The sequence below is a fragment of the Canis lupus genome, chromosome X, assembly GCF_003254725.2.
Source record: "Canis lupus dingo isolate Sandy chromosome X, ASM325472v2, whole genome shotgun sequence".
NCBI lineage: Eukaryota > Metazoa > Chordata > Mammalia > Carnivora > Canidae > Canis > Canis lupus.
In genome coordinates, this window is record NC_064281.1 from 104,931,035 (window position 1) to 104,950,731 (window position 19,697).

The 19,697-nt window shown below is 40.8% G+C and overlaps 1 protein-coding gene across 1 annotated transcript in view; it reads right to left on the minus strand.

Annotated features, from left to right (window-relative positions):
• GPC3 (glypican 3) overlaps positions 1 to 19,697 on the minus strand; it is a 441,034-nt gene that overhangs the window by 146,667 nt on the left and 274,670 nt on the right. The window contains exon 4 of the mRNA XM_025431385.3: positions 8,733 to 8,866. Coding sequence (XP_025287170.1) covers positions 8,733 to 8,866 — 134 coding nt within the window. The remainder of the gene's footprint in view (positions 1 to 8,732; positions 8,867 to 19,697) is intronic.

A 19,697-nucleotide genomic window follows, 5' to 3' on the forward strand; every position in this document is an offset into this window, starting at 1 on the left:
ACTCGATCCAGGGTCTCCAGGATCACGCCCTGGGCTGCAGGCGGCGCTAAACCGCTGCGCCACCAGGGCTGCCCTGGTAGAGCAGTTTGAATGGCCTTTGCCTGGTAAGATGGTAGTGGCCTTCAAAGGGATTTGTGTGTAAGAATCAGATGTGGAAGGCCAAGATGAAGTCCAGTTAAACATCAGCTAGTCATCAGGGAAATGCAAATCAAAACTGGAGTGAGATACCACTTCATACCCAGTAGGATGACTATAATAAAAAAAAGACTGAAAAATGAAAAAGACAACAAGTGTTGCTGAAGATGTGGAGAAATTGGAACCCTCACATTGCTGGATGGGAATGCAAAATGGTACAGCTGCTGTGGAAAACCGCTCGATTTGGTGACTATATTCACAAAGTATAGAAGTTACCATATGACCCAGCAATTCTACTCCTAGGTATACATCCCATAGAATTATAAATGAGTACTCAAAGAAGTGCATTGTATATGCATGTTCAAAGCAATACTATTCACAAAAGCTAGAAGGTGGACTAAGACAGAAGTCCATCAGCTGATGAGTGGATAAACAAAAACACAGTCCATATAATGGAATATTATTTGGCCTTATATAGGAATAGAGTATTCACACATGTTGCAATATGGGTGAACCTTGAAAACATTATGCTAAGTGAAAGAAGCCAATCACAGAAGACCACATGTTATATGATTACATTTATGTGAAATGTCCAGAATAGGCAAATCTATATAAAGAGTAAAGAGATTAGTTGTTGCTTAGGGCTTGAAGGGGGGCAGAAAGGAGGGTTGAGGGGTGATAGTTAAAGGGCACTTTAACTTGAGGTGATGAAATGGGACTTCTTGAGGTGATGAAAATGTTCTGACATTGATTGTGGTGGCAGTTGCACAACTCTGTGCATACTAAAAACAGTTGAATTATATCCTTTAAATTGATGAACTGTTCTACCAGCTGTATTGAGATGTAACCCCAAAAAAGCATAGGGAAGAGGTGAGCTAGGTCTCAGGAAGAGAAGCTTGTTTACTAGGAGGAGGGATGCCCCTTGGAGCAATGGATGGAGACAATCAAGAGGGCCAGATGTGGCTGGACGTGAATTACAAGCATCGGTGAGGAGAGAGAAAAGAAATCTGCAAGAGCTGTAAATAATAATTAAAATCTATTTCTGGGGATCCCTGGGTGGCGCAGCGGTTTGGCGCCTGCCTTTGGCCCAGGGCGCGATCCTGGAGACCCGGGATCGAATCCCACGTCGGGCTCCCGGTGCATGGAGCCTGCTTCTCCCTCTGCCTGTGTCTCTGCGCCTCTCTCTCTCTCTCTGTGGCTATCATAAATAAATAAAAAAATAATAATAAATAAAATAAAATCTATTTCTTCCTTCATCTTTTAAAATAAGGTCTGTTGGTTTTCTTTCTCATTGTAAAAGAAATATATACTCACTATTGGGGAGTTTAGAAAATATGGAAAGGTAGAAGGGAAAAAAACTCTATCTCTAGTCCTCCCAGCAAGAGATAATCACAGTTAATATTTGGATATACTTCCTTCTAGACTCGTCTCTCCCATAACCTTTTATGTTTATTTCTCTAAAAGCCATTCTTCTTGAAACGCAGATACACAGAGTTCTTTTTGGTTTTGATAGTGTATTATTCCCATTGGAATCCATGGTGCATTTGATTAGAAAAGAACTTGAGAATAATGAAACAAATGCAGGTTCTCAAATAACTCTCTGGGCCTCTGGGGGTGAGGCAGTCCCCTCCTCCCGGGAGGACAGAGAGCAGGGGTCCAGCACATGCGGCAAACTGGCCAAGACCTATGAGTCCTCCAGTGTGGAGTGGTGCAGGGCTGCTGCTACAGGGTGGGCCATGCCTTCATGCCAAACCTTCTACCTCCCCCAGGAAAAGAGCCCTTGGGTTCCAAGAGAAACTTGGATTTTTGAAAATAAATCCAGACACACTATTTTGCAGGCTAGAAGAAAGCCTTTCGAAGCTGTTGGAGAGTTAATGAGCTTTTCAAAAGAGCAACAACAGGTGATAATGTCCTCTGACACTGCTTCCCTGAGGAGCAGCAGAGTGTGACAGGAGCAGTTTACCTCCTCCCGAGTTTACGGGGCCCCCTCTCAGTTCCCCTCTTCTTTGTCACTCACTCCTAAACCCCTTCTGACCCTGGAAGGAATGGTCTTTTGCTTTTATCTTGCTTTAAATAAAGCCTTCTATCCCTCTGCTTATATAATTTTAAAAGGAGGTGAGTGGAATATTTCCATTTCTCTCTTGAAAGAAGGGTACCTGAAACAAAATTAGGTGACATATTAATTACCCATGTATGACTCAGTCCAGATTTCTTTTCTTTGTACCAGTAGCCCATAACAGACAACAAAAGAACCTCCACCCATGAACTAAGGCAGTCTGCTCAACTGAATGGTCGGGGGGGGGGGGGGGGGGGGGGGGCGGAGGGATAGAATGTTTGGACAATTAGTTGCCCGGGATGGGAAAAACAATTTGATTAAAGGAAAGGTTCTTTGATTCCAACTCCACTTTCTTCTACTACGTGCATGCCAAACATACCACTTGACATATAAATAGTAGAGCCTAGGGCTCTCACTTAGGTCAAACCCAACACTTGCTTACAGCGGTCTGCTGGAGGGGGGGAAGCCTCTGCATAGAGCATGCTATTCAATGTGTTAAGTGTGGAACTAAAGACAGGGCCCCTTTGCATGCACGAGCCATTTTGAAATATTGCAGCTGGGTGCACATGATCTCCCCTGGCGGGCTCCCATGTCCGCAAGAGGAGCGCCCCCTTCTTGGGTCGTGGGGGAGGGGACTCCTTCAGTTTTCTTGCAGGGATTTGCTTGGGTAGGCATCAAAGCAGCACTAATTGGGAGCCACTACAAGTAAAAACAGCCTTTCATCCCCAACTGCAGATCCTGAACTTTTCTCCTTTATCATTAAGGTTCTTTTTTGTTCTTAATATAAAGTAATAGGAGCTCATTATTTTAAAAAAAATGAAAACCCAGAAAAGCAAATAAGCGAAAATAATTATCATTGGAATGACATAGGATCATGTTTCATTCTGCGGCAGAGAAACTTTCACAGTCTGACCCCAAATTGTAATTTTCTACCCGTTCTAAAGATGAGCCCATACTTTTTTCTCATGATGTTCCCTTTGCCTGGAACACCCTTCTTTCCCTCCTCCATCTTTTGAATTTCTAGTCTTCCACCAAGGCCTGGCTCAAGAGTTAACTTCTCCCAGAAGCCTTTTTTGACTTTTGCAGGAGAGCTGCTAACTTCCCCAGCTATGGTGCTGCCAACCTTTTGGATGCAGCTCTGCTATGACACTTTTGCACCTGGTGTATGAAAATTGTTTATTTGTGTGTGCCTCCCCCTAACTAGGCCAGCAGCTCCTCCTATTCATCAGAGTTTAATCCGTACACAATGCTCAGCATATAGATGGTGTTGACAAATGTTGAAAGAAGTAGAGTCCTATTTAGGGCAGAATGACTTGTACCAGACCCGAAACTCGTTGATTCACTCAGGGCATACTTTGTTGTTTTGTTCAGAGGGTGGAAGGCACCACTAAGCTTACAAAGCTGCTTGGCCAAACCAGAGCCACAGTCTGAGAGGGAGTGGGAGTAAGCATTGATTTTGGACCAAGTTGCTGAGATCAGCTTTTGTTCTTTTCTTTCTAGGTCATTTACTAGTGTCACCTAATCCATTGCCCCTTCAGACCAAGTCAGGGAGGAGGAGAGGAGGGGCAGTGCAGGAAGGGGAGGGTGGAATACACAGATGCAATTTCACAGGGGTGGAGGGACTATGTGACTTTCTCGCACAATAGCGGATGGGCCAGCAGCTCAGGACAGAGAAGAGAGGCAGAATAGATGATTCAACTGAGATTTGGGGCTTAGAAAAAGGACAACTATTGCTCAAGTGTTTCACCAAACTTTATGGGGGTGCGTGAATGACACAGTAAACAGCATCATATGGAAAGTGGTGAACGAGACATTGAAGAGGGCAAAGGAGGTAGAGGCTGACATTTGAGAAGTGTTGAAGATATTAGAGCTGGCAAGGACTATAGAAATCGCATGGCTTCTATTCTGATTGTTACTTGTGCATCTTGCCCCACCCTGTTTCAAATCTGATGACAGATATGTTCAATATTTCTACCTTAACAGAACACCGAATCCCATACACAGGCCACCAGTTGAGTATTAAATTGCCTTTAAATTGAACTAAGCTATTTCTAAGATTAGTTGTGTGTTGCAAACTACCCAGTTGGGGGCAGACAAAACAAACAGATGACTTCTGAATGCTACCAAAGGAATCCTGCATTTCTCTGTGTTGTTATTTTAATAAGGGAAAGGGCTTTTCAACTCATAATCAGATTCAGACAGCTTGCTCACAATCTCCACAGACTGAACACTACAATAGGGTTCCTTTCCAATTATCATATTTTTAACCGAAGAGCATGAAGCTTGGGCATGGGTGTGAGAGGTGCTGGAGGCACATATATTTTTCTGGACAGTGTGAAATGCTGTGCACAACATACCGAGAAATTTATAGAGGTACTAACTCTGTGCCAAAACAAGCCCTCCTGATAACATAAAATTGCAGGGGCCAGGGCATTGAGCAAGAGATCATCTTAATCCCCAAGTTTCCACTCTCCCTAAGAGGGTTTACAATGCCTATTGGAGGGAGTTAAATGAAATCAGATACTCTCCTGTTGTTTTGCTTTCTTATCCTGCAAGAGAATTCAGGAAGAATGGCTCCAACTCTGACTCTAATGCTTCAGTTTGCAAAAGAGATGAGAGGCATCACGGGGTGAGCTCATGTTCCCAACACCCAAAGGAGCTGTGCCTCACCGCCACTTACTCGAGCCTACAGGCTATGTAGTTTTCTTACTATCTTTTATTTTAGGCTTAGCAACGAGTTCAAAAATTGATCTACACAAAGGGCCAAATCTGGGTGCCCAGCCATTCATCAATTTTTCCCCCACAGGAATCAACACCATAGAGTCCTCCCTGGTAAGGCGATAGGAAATGGGTCCCACAGAGCCCAAGACAGAGGCTGTGGCAGCAGGACCTTAATAAAGTAGGACCTCCTACTTACTTACTTACTACTTACTTACTCATAAATGTGTCTAGGTTGGCAGGGTAGCCTCAAATGGGACTGGGTTGGTGTGTTTAGTTTGAATGAACTCTGCATGTGATTCTGTTACAGATTCATATATTACTTCCTCCCTGAAGGCCTGCTCCCTGGGCAGAGGCTCTCTGTTCCTGTAGGCCTCCTCTAGGGACAGACTCTGGATACTCTTTTGCACTTATAAAACAGTTTTGGAATTATGTTGCATTTAAGACTATTTCCACATTAGACTGCTTTGGAGAGTTGAGACTGTGTCTTGATTTTTGATGCCCAGGACGCATTCTGGCACACAATAGGTATTTCCTAAATTTCTGCTGAGTTGAACAAAGCAATATATAAAAAATACATATTGTTGTATAATGTTATATAAATATATTACATTTATAATATAGAAATGTAATTTATAATTTAAAAATTCCATTTATTAATTTTATTTTAAAGTTTTACTTAAGATTTTATTTTTAAGTAATCTCTGCACCCAAGGTGGGGCTCGAACTCACAATTCCAAGATCAAGAGTTGCATGCTCCACTGACTGATCCAGCTGGGTACTCCTCTTATTAATTTAAGCTAATAATTATGTAGTATACTTATATTTTTAATGTTATTTATAAATAATATAATTATGAATTATATATAATTATAGGTACAATAATTACAAATGAATATTGATTTATTAGATATTAATTGCATAATATATTCTTTATTATTAACATACTAGGTTATATTATAATAATACAATATAAATATATATTGTTCACTGCAGTCCTATTTGCAAGGAGCTTCTCCTAGTTAAAGGTCAATGACTGAGGTTAATTTCTCAGGTGGTTTTGGGCAAAGCATAAAAGCAATGGAGAACAACAGACAAAAAAAAAAGTCAGGGGTTAAAGAAAGTCTGAAGAAATAACCAAACTTTGTCTTCCCAGAATGACAAAAGGCAGGAAACCACAAATGTTGGAGAGGACGTGGAGAAAAGGGAACCCTCTTACACTGTTGGTGGGAATGTGAACTGGTGCAGCCACTCTGGAAAACTGTGTGGAGGTTCCTCAAAGAGTTAAAAATAGACCTGCCCTATGACCCAGCAATTGTACTGTTGGGGATTTACCCCAAAGATACAGATGCAATGAAACGCCGGGACACCTGCACCCCGATGTTTCTAGCAGCAATGTCCACAATAGCCAAACTGTGGAAGGAGCCTTGGTGTCCATCGAAAGATGAGTGGATAAAGAAGATGTGGTTTATGTATACAATGGAATATTACTCAGCCATTAGAAATGACAAATACCCACCATTTGCTTCGACGTGGATGGAACTGGAGGATATTATGCTGAGTGAAATGAGTCAATCGGAGAAGGACAAACATATGTTCTTATTCATTTGGGGAATATAAATAATAGTGAAAGGGAATAGAGGGGAAGGGAGAAGAAATGGGTAGCAAATATCAGAAAGGGAGACAGAACATAAAGACTCCTAACTCTAGGAAACGAACTAGGGGTGGTGGAAGGGGAGGGGGGGTGCGGGTGACTGGGTGGCGGGCACTAAAGGAGGCATTTGACAAGATGAGCACTGGGTGTTGTTCTGTATGTTGGCAAATTGAACACCAATAAAAAATAAATTTATTATTAAAAAAAAAAGAATGACAAAAACTTCCCAAAGATCCCTTATACTATAGAAAAATGGTTCTCAAATTCTTTGGTGCCAGGACCCCTGTGGCAGTTTGTAAATATGTCCACAAATTCTTTGATATTCCTTCCTTCAAGAGGTGGAATTTAATTTCCCTCCCCTTGAGTGTGGACTAGAATTGGTAACTCACTTCTAAAAAATTGATATCAGAATTGACAGTACATCACTTCCCAGACTAGGCCAGAATAGATATCACAGCTCTCACCTTCATGTATTCTAGGGAAGCCAGCAGCCATGTTGTGGGGACACTCATGAGGTCCATGTAGTGAGAAAATGAGGCCTCCTTTCCACAACTAGTGCGAACTTGCTAAGTGAACCACCTCAGAAGTAGATCCTCTAGCCCAGTCAACACTTCATATGGCTCCAGCCCCAGAAACTGACTGAAATTTCCTTAGAGACTGACAACCACCCAGCTAACCTGTTCCTAAATTCCTGACAGAAACTGTAAAATAATAAATGTTGGTTGTTCTAAATCACTGTGTTTTGAGGTAATTTGTCATGTAGCAGTGGATAACTAATACAACCCCTGTATTGAGGGCTCCAAAGAGCTTTTGTTTGTACAATATGTATCTTTTGATAATTATTGCCTTAGAAATTAAAAATCAGGGAAATTTTTTAATTTTAAATTAATAATAAGTGATTATATGATAACATAAATAATACTTTTATGAAAAAAATAGTGAGAGAGTGATATTGTTTTTACATTTTTACAAAATATCTTTAGCCTGGCTTAATAGGAGATGGCTAAATTCTCCCATTGGCTTCTGCATTCAATCTATTGCAATGTGTGTTTTGGTTGAAGTATATGAATAAAACCCAGGTTCACGTGGATATGTAGTTAGCAAAAGGAGCATGTAACAGACTCCCTGAAAGGGTCTCTGGGACTTTCTGGGTCCTTGAATCACACTTTAAAACTGTTGTTACAGGGAAACTAGAAATTCATTTGGTTGGAAGTCAACAGAAGAGAAGAAAATGGGACTTTCTGAAATGGTTCTTTGGAGAACTCTCTCTCTCTCAAGCAGCCTTACTGCCTTCTCTTACTCCAAACTGGATCATATATGACTAAGAATTATCACTTCAAAACCTCCTGTAGTAAATAGTTATGAATGGAATAATTTTGCCTACATCTGAGATGTTGCTTATTTCATCTCTTAATTTTCCATCTGTAGGCCAATCTCTCCCAATTCCTTCAAAGTCATCAAGAAGCAGAACTCATGTCTAGCTATTCCTGAGCCAGTGGCAGGGCTGGTGACATATGCAGTCCTTTTGGGAAGGCAGTTCTCCTAGATTTGTATTGGGATTCCTATCCAATGTCTACCCCTTATTTGTAACCATGAAGTTAGGACAGAGAGGGAGGGCATCTGGGTGAGGAGAGAAAGAATGAAGAGAATTAGAAACAAACTTTAATTTAGTCCCTTGACTGCTGTCTTAAGAGACAGAAACTGAACCCTTCATTTTATATACTTACAAGAGTGTATAGAATGTGCAATATGTGCATGTGTGTGCGTGTGTGTGTCTTGCCAGTTTCTCTCTGGTGAACTTGACCTGGATTCACTGTTAATAATGGGAAAGTCACAAATGAAGCCATAATATTGTAAGACCAGATCATAAGCAGAAAGCTTTTTGTTTAATCAATAAATATCTTGAATAGAGAAGTTCATTCCACCCTGTGTTGCTGTGCTGGATATTTACACATGGTAACTTTACATTTAAATATAGCTTAGGTATAATACACTATCTTTTTTGTTAACATTGACAAATGGCAGAATTTAATTAATCAAACTCTACTCAGTAGAACGAAATAATATGTATTTAAGAAGCTTCATTCCAAAGGTTTTTGACCTTAAAATACAATTGCTAATTGTATGGTGAAATAGAGAAAAAAACAAAAACTAAAAAATCCTGCTTACCTTCTTCGGCTAGATAAGGTTTCTTCATGTTCTACATGAGCAACTTTTAATACCTTCTTGTCAATAAACAGATCTTCAGGATAATAAGCAGATCTATACTGGCGTTGTTGAGAATGGGCACATAACTTGCCAATCTGAAAAAGAAATGTAATATAATTATATGATACTTTCACAGATATGATAGTAGAAACAAATTCTGAAATGCACTTCAATTTCTTCCCCAATTTCTTTTTTAAAAGAGCAGAAAGAAGCTATTATTGGAGTCAAAAAGGGTGATAAGCTTTTAAGGCAAAGAGCCATCTGTGGAAGAGAAGGCTGAAGGTTGTGGCCGTGGGACTCCGAGCACAGCCTATTCAAAGGTTTCCTGAGATGAAAAATGCTTTTTTCTCTATAGTGAAGTGCCCATTTGCAAGGACCCTCTACACAGGACTTATGCTATTGATATCTTTCAATGGTACTTGGTGTTTATACCTATGAAGAAGTTCCCAAATGGGGATTACAAAGTTTAGGAAGGACCAGTGCAGGAAGTGAGGGGGTGTTAGAAATGTGGAGAGTAGCCTGTTAAGAGAAAGAGCAGCCTCCCACACAGAGAGTTTTGTTATAAGACCCAAAGTAGAGTATTCTGAAAAATGTCGGTGTAATTGCTCATCTGACTTTCCTAAAAATGCTCAAGGGGAAGAAAAAGGCAGGGTAACTAATTAATAGCCATTGTTGTCAGCTATGAATCACGTATCATGGAATAAGGCCAGGACTGAGAGTACTACGGAACACAGGTGCTCGAGAAAGTCTACCTTCTCCCCTCCCTTGCTCTTTCTCTCTCTCTCCATTCAAAAATATATCTTTTCTTTTTCCTTACTCCTTTTTTCCCCCTTTCTTCCTTTTTCTATCCATTCAGAAGTACTGTTCGTTCACAAGCACTTATTGGATGCCTCCACTGAAAGCTTAGTTCTCATATACTCACAGAGCAATGATTAAAAGATGGCATCAGCTTTCTTTCTCAATTCTAAATGATCTGGTTCAATTATTTGTAGATTTCCTTCTTTTTTTTTTTTTTGCTTTCAGACAAAAGCCTAAAATGAACTTCTATATAAAGAACTATGTATTCAACTATGTATTCACATGTCTCCCTTATGCCAGACACTAAGCTAAATGTTATCATCTCCATTTTTTAGGTGAAGAAACTGAGGTTTGGGGAAATTAAGTTACTTGCCTAGGGCAAATAGGCAGTGGATTCATCATCTGACTTCAAAGCTTCTACAACATCACCTCCCTAGAAGATGATGCTTAATTCCCAGTTGTCTGTACTCTCTATTTTTATTTTTTAAAAGATTTTATTTATTCATTCACAAGAGACAGAGAGAGAGAGAGAGAGGCAGAGGCACAGGCAGAGGGAGAATCAGGTTCCCCATAAGGAGCCCAATGCAGGACTTGATCTCTGATCCCAGGATCATTCCCTGAGCCAAAGGCAGACGCTCAACCACTGAGCCACCAAGGCGTCCCCTCTCTCTTTTTTTAAAAAGAAATTCCCAGTCCTCAGGGGGCACCTGGATGGCTTAGTTGGTTGAGCGTCTGCCTTTGGCTCAGGTTGTGATCTCGGGGTCCTGGGATGGAGCCCTGCATCCAGCTCCCTGCTCAGTGGGGAGTCTGTTTCTCCCTATGCCCCTCCCTCTGCTTGTGCGTGCTCTCTGTCAAATAAATAAATGGAAACTTAAAAAAAAAAGAAAGAAATTCCCAGTCCTCAAAATAGCCAAGGTGAATATATAGATTGTACACATTAGGAAAAATATTAGAAATACCTAGTGAAAATGGAGGTTATATCTTTGTTACTTCTGTACCTCCATGGAATTCAGACTGAATGTTGCACACTATTAGGCACTCAGTAAAGGCAAATTAATTGAAATGAATTGAAAGAAACTCCTAGTATGAGGTCTGGCATGCCATTCTACTGACAGACCATGGGCTGTGTGCAGTGATCCGTTTCTGGATTTCTCAAGATGGCCCTGATAACATTTACAAAACTAAGCTATCTATGTCTTTATAAAAGCAAAAATGGCATTTGGTTTATAGAGCTTTGGAAAGTTTTCCATATATAGATAAATTCTTGAGTTAGAAAAAAAAAATCTGAAGTAAGTAGTAGCATTATCTCCACTGGTAAAAGACAGCACCTGTAGTCTGATATTCAGACCAGCTATTCTCAATAGTAATATCTTAATGGGAATGAAACAAAGGTTACAGACACCTTGAAATACTCTATTTGGCTATGGAATGAATGATATGGAATTTTGCAGATGTGTTTATGAAATGCTATTGATTTGGGCTGATATTAATTTGAAATGAAGAATCTGTATTCGAGGCACCTGGATATCTCAGTTGTTGAGCATCTGCCTTTGGCTCAGGGTGTGATCCCAGAGTTCTGGGATCGAGTCCTGCATCGCGGGGGACAAGTCCCCCATAGGGAGCCTGCTTCTTCCTCTGCCTATGTCTCTGCCTCTCTCTCTGTGTCTCTCATGAATAAATAAATAAAATCTAGGGCAGCCTGGGTGGCTCAGTGGTTTAGTGCTGCCTTCAGCCCAGAGCATGATCCTGGAGACCCAGGATCGAGTCCCACGTCGGGTTCCCTGCGTGGAGCCTGCTTCTCCCTCTGCTTGTGTCTCTGCCTCTCTCTCTCCTCTCTGTATATTCTCATGAATGAATGAATGAATGAATGAATGAATAAATAAATAAATAAATAAATCTAAAAAAAAAAGAATCTGTATTCTCTGAGTTCACTCCAATTGGTAGAAGTCTGGTTGGGTGCTTTAGTGAGGGGGCTGCCTGTCTGGACTGAGGAATTCAGTTACAATCCCTTAAAGTTTACAAGGCAGATAAGAATAATTAAGGACAGACCACACATCCTAAAATTATGTTCATAGACATATACATGTTTATTTGGTCACACAGCTGGTGAATGTTTGGGGAACAAAGCCATGATCCTCACTCCACAAATACCTATTACTTCCTGAACATACATCAGTGTGAGAATCTATTTCACCAGGATCAAAGAATTCTTTGCAAATTCAGGAGCATGGAACACACTCTCTTGACTAGCACCTGTTCCAGGTCCAGCACCAGAATCAAAATCTTTTTTTTTTAATTTTTTAATTTATTTATGATAGTCACAGAGAGAGAGAGAGAGGCAGAGACATAGGCAGAGGGAGAAGCAGGCTCCATGCACCGGGAGCCCAATGTGGGATTCGATCCCGGGTCTCCAGGATCGCGCCCTGGGCCAAAGGCAGGCGCCAAACCGCTGCGCCACCCAGGGATCCCATGCGCCACCCAGGGATCCCCAAAATCTTTCACACATCTTTCATAGTAGCGTGTCTACTCACAAGCCACAGCTCTGAAAGCTGCCTCCCCATTGAAAGTCTGCCCTTTGTATCCGTGAATGCTAATTGGGCCACAGCAAGACTTGAAAGTTTCCAACCCCTTTCCCACCCTACTGGAAATGGGGTGCAGCCGAGGCAAAAGTAGGAAGGTTAAGAACAAATGAGAATGTAGCCAGTGTGACCTTTCTTCCCAAGCCACCCAATGTGGCATTATTGGGCAGACTTCCCAAGGCTCCGTGTGGGGTAAGGGGCAAACAATGGTGTCCTGCCAACGCCCCAACCCCCTCCCCCATCTGAAATCTGCCACATCTTATCAGACAGGCTGTATTTTCTTCCACAAATCTACCATGAAGCAAATTCTTCTCATATACAAAGCATTTGTCAAATGTAGACCCCTCCCCCTTTGGGCTCTTCTCTCCACATCTTTCATCTCCACCCTGAGTGAGCTGTAGGTGAATATTATAAGCTCATTTTGAGAGGTGGCCACAAAAAGAAAATATAATTTACGAAATGCAGCATTCACATGAAAGAGGTCCTTTCAGTGTCACACTTGGGCAACATCAGGCGATGCCTTGGAAACCTGGGTCTCACTCTATGGCTGTATTTGTGTCAAGAGGCATTTTAGGACTCCATATCCTGCCCAGGAGTTTTAGGCTCTTAAATAAGAAGTGCAATCCAATTTCCTTTCACTGACTAATGTACCTGGTCAAGGATGCCGCTATCTTGAAATTTAGTTAGTGGAAGTGGATTTATTAGATAGGTGAGTGTCTCTATCAATAGACCTGGAATAGAAAACCCCTTCATTTTCCATGAACTGTGATTCCTAATGGTGCCTTTATTCATGTGCCAGAAGCTGTGGCAGGGAAAGCAATGGTGTTCTGAAGTGTTACAAAACTTGAAACATAAGAAGGCAGGGCCGTGGGCCGCCTGGGTGGCATATTCAGTTGGGTACCTGACTCTTGGTTTCAGTTCAGGTCACCATCTTGGGGTTGTGGGATCGAGCCCTACATTGCACTCAGCAGTGGAGTCTGTTTGGGATTCTCTCTCCCTCTCCCTCTGCCTCTCCCTACCACACTCACTCTCTCTCCGTCAAATAAATAAATAAATCTTTTTTTAAAAAAGAAAAAAAGAAGGGCTTCTGACCATATCTAGGTCATCTTAGTAACCTAAGACCATTCTTTCCTAAGCAGGGTCCAGAACACTGGCCTAGTACATGCATGAGGAGAATATACCACTAGGGCCCAGCAAGGTATGGTGAAGAGCTCAGCTGACTGGGTCTCAAGAGATCTGGTCAAGATACGATATGCAAAGTGTCATATTTGACTCTAACCTCCTCTGAAAAAAGTGAAAATGACTTTTCTTTTTTTAAAATATATTTTTAAAGATTTTTTTATTTGAGACAGAGAGAGAGAGAGAGAGAGAGAGAGAGAGGCAGGCAGAGGGAGAAGCAGACTCCATGCAGGGAGCCTCATGTGGGACTCGATCCTGGGTCTCTAGGATCACGCCCTGGGCTGAAGGCAGTGCTAAACCGCTAAGCCACTGGGGCTGCCCTAAAAAAATATTTATTTGAGAGAGAGAGAGAGAGTGAGAAAGAAGAAGCAGAGGCAGAGGGACAAGCAGATTCCCCCCCTGAGCACAGAGCCCAACATGGAGTTCTTTCCCATGAACCCCAGTATCATGACCTGAGATAAAATCAAGAGCTGGACTTTCACCCAACTGAGCCACTCAGGTGCCCCAGAAAATGACTTTTCAAGTAGAATATATTACCAAAGATTTTGAAACCATGAAAAGCTTTGGTTTGATGCAATTCACACAGGCATCCCATAACTGACATGTCAAGATATGCAGATACCCCATTGGTTAAAATATAACTATACTGATTCTCAGGCCCCATTTACTGTTGGTTCTGGAAAACCCCAGGTAACAAAAACCTCAGACTTGATCTCCCCCTCTGAGTGAGCAGAGAAAGTCTATATTGTAAGTTTCTCCATAATACCAGTATTTCACATTTGTAACCTAATACCTCACTCCAGTCTCGTGTCTTAGCAATAATTCTACAACCATTCTCCGTTCTCGATAGTGAGTTCTACAACAACCCTCCGAGGCATACAGACCTGGTGCTGTTGACCTCATTTTAGAGATAAGGAAACTGAGGCTCACAATGGTTAAGGAACTGAAGCAAAGTCACAATGGTAGTAGATGGCAGAGTCAGGACTTGAACCCAGATCTGCCCAATTCCAAAACCTAAGTTGTATGGTTTTTTTTTTTTAAGATTTTATATATTTATTCAGGAGAGACACAGTGAGAGAGGCCGAGATGTAGGCAGAGGGAGAAGCAGGCTCCTTGCAGGAAGCCGGATGTGGGACTAGATCCTGGGACTCTGGGATCATGCCCTGAGCTGAAGGCAGACGCTCAACCACTGAGCCACCTAGGCATCCCCCTAAGTCTATTTTTTAGAGATTTTATTTTTAAGTAATCTCTATACACAACGTAGGGCTCTAACTTACAACTCTGAGATCAAGAGGATCATGCTCCACCAACTGAGCCAGCCATGTGCCCTGAGTTTTTAATTCTTTTTCCCCTATGCCATAGATTTCTGTCAAGATGATAGGCTCTGGGGCTTCCCAGTACTGAGTGTGACCCTGCTCTGTAGTCCTGTGGACATCCTATCCATAACTGGAGAAGATGAATGATTATGAGGAATTAAAAAACATACTTGAAAGATGGGCTAGTCATGAAAGATAACTTGAAAAACTGACGTCCAATTTTAACCTAAGTTTCAGGCAGCATTCCTAATGGAGTGACTTAAACTCTTTGGGCTGCCAGATAGGAGTCGATTAGTAATCACACTGGACGTCCAGTTCTGCGGGACAGGTGGTTCCCAAGTGTGTTCAGCCTGCAGCTTGCTGTCTGCAGGATATGCATGGACCCTGACTGCCTGCTGAAGGAAGTCAGATTCTTGGGCTGGCTAAAGATCGGTAATTCCTACAATTTAACCCCAGTCTAGTCTGATGTCTGGCCCGAGTATGCTCTTTATAGCTTCCTCCAAATGGAGATTCCACGTTGATCCTATGTCTACAAAAATGCAACAGGTTTAAGCCTTTAGCTCTAATAGCCTAAGAGATGAGAAACTGGGGACAGAGGCCAATCAGTACATCTCCTTTTCTCTCAAGAGCTCCAAGACTTGAAGTCTCTCTAGGGATCTCTGCAGTTTTGTTTAATTATGGAATAACTTTTCTGCTGAAATCCAGCTGATCATTGTGGTCCCAAAGAGTGTTTTTCAGAGAACCGTTGATAAATAATTGCTGTAAATTTTGTTTTTTGTCATCAATGGATTCATCAGAACTCCAAGGAAAGAAAAAGAAATACTTCCTCTATGGTTATGCAATTTAAATACCAACTCTGATCCCATGGTCCACTCTGGAGGAGTATTTTTTTTATTTATTTACTTATGATAGGCACACAGTGAGAGAGAGGCAGAGATACAGGCAGAGGGAGAAGCAGGCTCCATGCACCGGGAGCCCGACGTGGGATTCAATCCCGCATCTCCAGGATTGCACCCTGGGCCAAAGGCAGGCGCTAAGCCGCTGCGCCACCCAGGGATCCCCACTCTGGAGGAGTATTACCTGTGGCATTTGTTTTAGGATACCCTGGGGCTTGGGGATGGGGTGGGATGGGAATTCCGTAGGTTTCCAGCTGAAATAAAATAATGAACTTCAGTTCATTCTGTTGAATTGTCTATTATGCTGTTGTTCAATTTCATTTAATTAAATCTTAAAGTTTTAAAACAAAACATACATTGAAATTATGTGATATACAACATAAACTTTTTAATAGTAGTAACCATGCCCATTTAACAATTCTACAGGTATAATAAAAATGCTAATATATGTTAATGTTTAGTCTGTGGTTAATGTTTTGTCTTGTTAATTTCCCCAGGGCTTTTATTACTGATTTAAATCTGCCACACTACTCAACTGATTGCACTGCTTCCACAAACTGCATGAAAGTAGCTCAAATGAATACTGATTAACAGAAATGAACAAACATTTGGCTGGGCAAACCATTCTTATTATATGCTTGTAATCATTACATACATTTTCTTACAATGAGATGGGCATGGCAGGCATTTTCCACTCATTTTTCCTACAAAAATATGCATATGAGCATTAAATTAATTTATAACCTTGTACTTCAGGAAGCACATCACTATTAATTAACTATTGATTGATCTGGATATAGAGCACAGAGGATAACGAACAGACCTGGTGACAATGTAAGTGTTTTTTTTTTTTTTTCTGCCACAGACGTTTTGCTGTGACTCATCATTAATTGCTTGACTGTTAAAATAAAAGCCGCTAATAAATCGTAACGCATTATGAATCGTGCAATTTTAGGAAATCAGGTGTCACTATGTGAATCTTCCATTCAAGTCCTCTCTTTAAATAAATTGAGATCCAAAAAAGGGGGAACTTATCCTGCAGATCAGTCTGCTGCTCAGTGGAACTATAGCATTATACTATAGTGAAAAGAACACAATTTGGAGACCTGGGTTCTAGTCCCATTCTCTTCTTGTTTCGTGACCCCACACAAGTCCTTTAATTTCCTTCAAATTCAGCTTTCTCGTCTGCAAAATGGAAACAACCACACTGCCTGTTACACCTAGCAGCTATATGAGGATCAAATAAACTGGTGGATGGAAGTGCAAAGCCTCCCACATCCCAACAGAAATCTAACTCATGCATTCTGTAAGTGGGGACTGCTTACCTTCTGCAGCCCGCCTTGCATGTTAGAATCTTGGGATACCTGGAATATCTCCTTCGGTTCTTCAGGGCTCCAATTACTGATACATGCAAAGAATCTTTGCTGGCTACCCAGTGTTTCTAACCTCAATGGCGATGAATGCTTGGGGGATGGGAGACAGGTTTTCAATACCCTTTTGTGGAAGAGACTTGCATTTTACTAACTTATATTAGCCACAAGTGGATTCTAAGCTGAAAATAGAATCCTTTGTGTGTGTGACTAACACCTCTTATGATATACTAACCCCTTCCCAGGACCAGAAGCCCAGGGCAGTGTTGCTTAATCATGTATGGCCAATATGGCCAATATGACCAATATGGCGGGGGTTAAAAGAGACCTTCATGTAGCCAAAACATTCAATACTGAATTCAGATACCACTCCTCCAAATGTGCTCCTCTGCTTGAGTCCCCCGTCCCAGTGGAAAGGAATAATAGGATCACCTATCTGCTCAGTTTATTAGCAGGAAAATAGATGAATAAAATCTCCATGTGCATTTGACTTGCTTTTCCAGTACCTGAAGGCCAAGATTGAATTCCCTCAGTGTCTGGTGTGGTTACTAGCCAACATGGCTATTGACTACTTGAAATATGGCTAGCCTGAGTTGTGATATGCTGGGTCTTGAAGATTTAGTATGAAAAAAAGAATGTGAAATATCTTATTAGTAACTTTTATATTAATTATATGATGAAATGATAATCTGAATAAAGTCAGTTAAACATATTAAAATTTCATCCATTTTTTTCCCTCTCTCTCACAGCCATTTAAGCCTTGGTTTTTTTCTGTCTTATAAATAACTTTCAACCCTGTGAGCTTTTCTTCATCCTGAGGTCTAGGATACCGTTAACTGTCTCTTAGAACAGTGCTTCTCATGCTTTTATATGTATACAAATCCTCTGGGAGTCTTATTCATGTAGATTCATATACATCTAGGGTGAGTTCTGAGATGAGCAGCAAGGCCCCAGTGCAGTGGTTCTCAAAGTGTGGCCCCAAAATGAGTAGTATCAGTATCACCTAGGAACTTACAAATGCAAATTTTAAGGCCCAGTCATAGACCTACTGAACCAGAAAGGTGGGGAGTGGGGTCCAGCCATCTGTTTTAACAAGCCCTTCAGGGTATTCTGATATACACACAGATTGGAAGCCACTGCCACACAGATCATCCCAACATCCTCTTAATTAGTCTCCCAAGCTCCAGTTTTGACCCTCCCACCCAATTTATCCCCTCTAACTGTAGTTCTCTGAGACCCTTTCAGGAAGTTCTAGAGGTCAAACCTATTTCCATAATAATACTAAGACTTTATTTGCCCTTTCCACTCTTATTCCCTCAGAAATACATAAAGGCATTTTCCAGAGGCTACATAATGTATAATGAAATAATTGCTCTGGAATATGTGTTTGTATATTCTAAAAGTTTCTAAGATCGCTGGTTTAGGTATAAATATATGCACTTGTCAGAGGTTAATTCATTCTGAGTACTTAGTGCTCTTACTGGCTACTTAGGTGACGCTTACTATAATCTTTGTAATCTCTTTCTCATTTAATAAATTGTTATTTTGAATGCTAGAAGTTTTGTGTCTACATGAAAACATAAGAAGTAAATGCCCTTTGGAGTGGATGGGTGGCTCATGTGGTTAAGTGTCAGACTTTTGGTTTCCACTCAGGTCGTGATCTCAGGGTCATGAGATTGGGCCCCACCTCAAGGTCCACTCTCAGCGCAGAGTCTGCTTGAGATTCTTTCTCCCTCCCTCTCCCTGAAGGTCCTGCTTGTGCATGCTCTCTCTCAAAATAAATACATAAATCTTTTTTTAAAAAAGAAGTAATGCACTTTGTAGTCTCATTTGTAATATTTAGAAATATTTTTTGAAAAATCATCAAATTTTTAAGGTTAACTATAACTGTATTATTGAAGATTTTATATGTCATTATATAATAATATTTATTTAAGCATATTTACAGCATATTTTTCTGATATTTAAAGATGGATGCTTGGCTTCAAAAAGCAAGACTTGCTCAATCCCTGAATGTCTAGGTCTAAAGATGCTAAAAGGTGGTCACAGAGTTCTCTGAATCACAGAAAGGTGGAACCTACACAGTAGATTGCAACCATAATTAAGAAACAAGAATATGACAAAAAGCTATCATTCCTTGGCCTAATAGACACTAATAAATTTATCTTACTATGTCTGATGCCCAGAACATTTCAGAATAGTATTATACTGTGACCTAAGTATAGAGTCATCTTGAAATTAATCATTCAGAGATTAAAGAAAAAGGAATTAAATATTTAAAAGTAGATGTCGTGAGCTGCGTAAAAGTCAAAATTGTTTGTTACAGTTTTTCCAGAATAGAAATGGAAAAGCCATGAAAGCATTGTGTGGTATACTGTATTATAGTAGATGAGGAAACACACACAACAGTGGAGAAATCAACAAACATTTCAGAGTTGGAAAGACTATCCAATGGGGATATTATTGAAAACAATCTCTTCAAAAAATGGTGTTGGGAAAACTGGACAGCTTACATGCAAAAGAATGAAACCGGACCACTTTCTTATACCATACACAAAAATAAACTCAAAATGGGTTAAAGACCTAAATGTGAGACCTGAAACCATAAAAATCCTAGAGGAGACCACAGGCAGTAACCTTTTTGACATTGGTGGTAGCAACTTCTTTCTAGATATGTCTCCTGAGACAAGAGAAACAAAAATCAGAAATGAACTTTGGGACTACATCAAAATAAAAAGCTTCTGCATAGCCAAGGAAACAATCAACAAAACTTATGGAATGGGAGAAG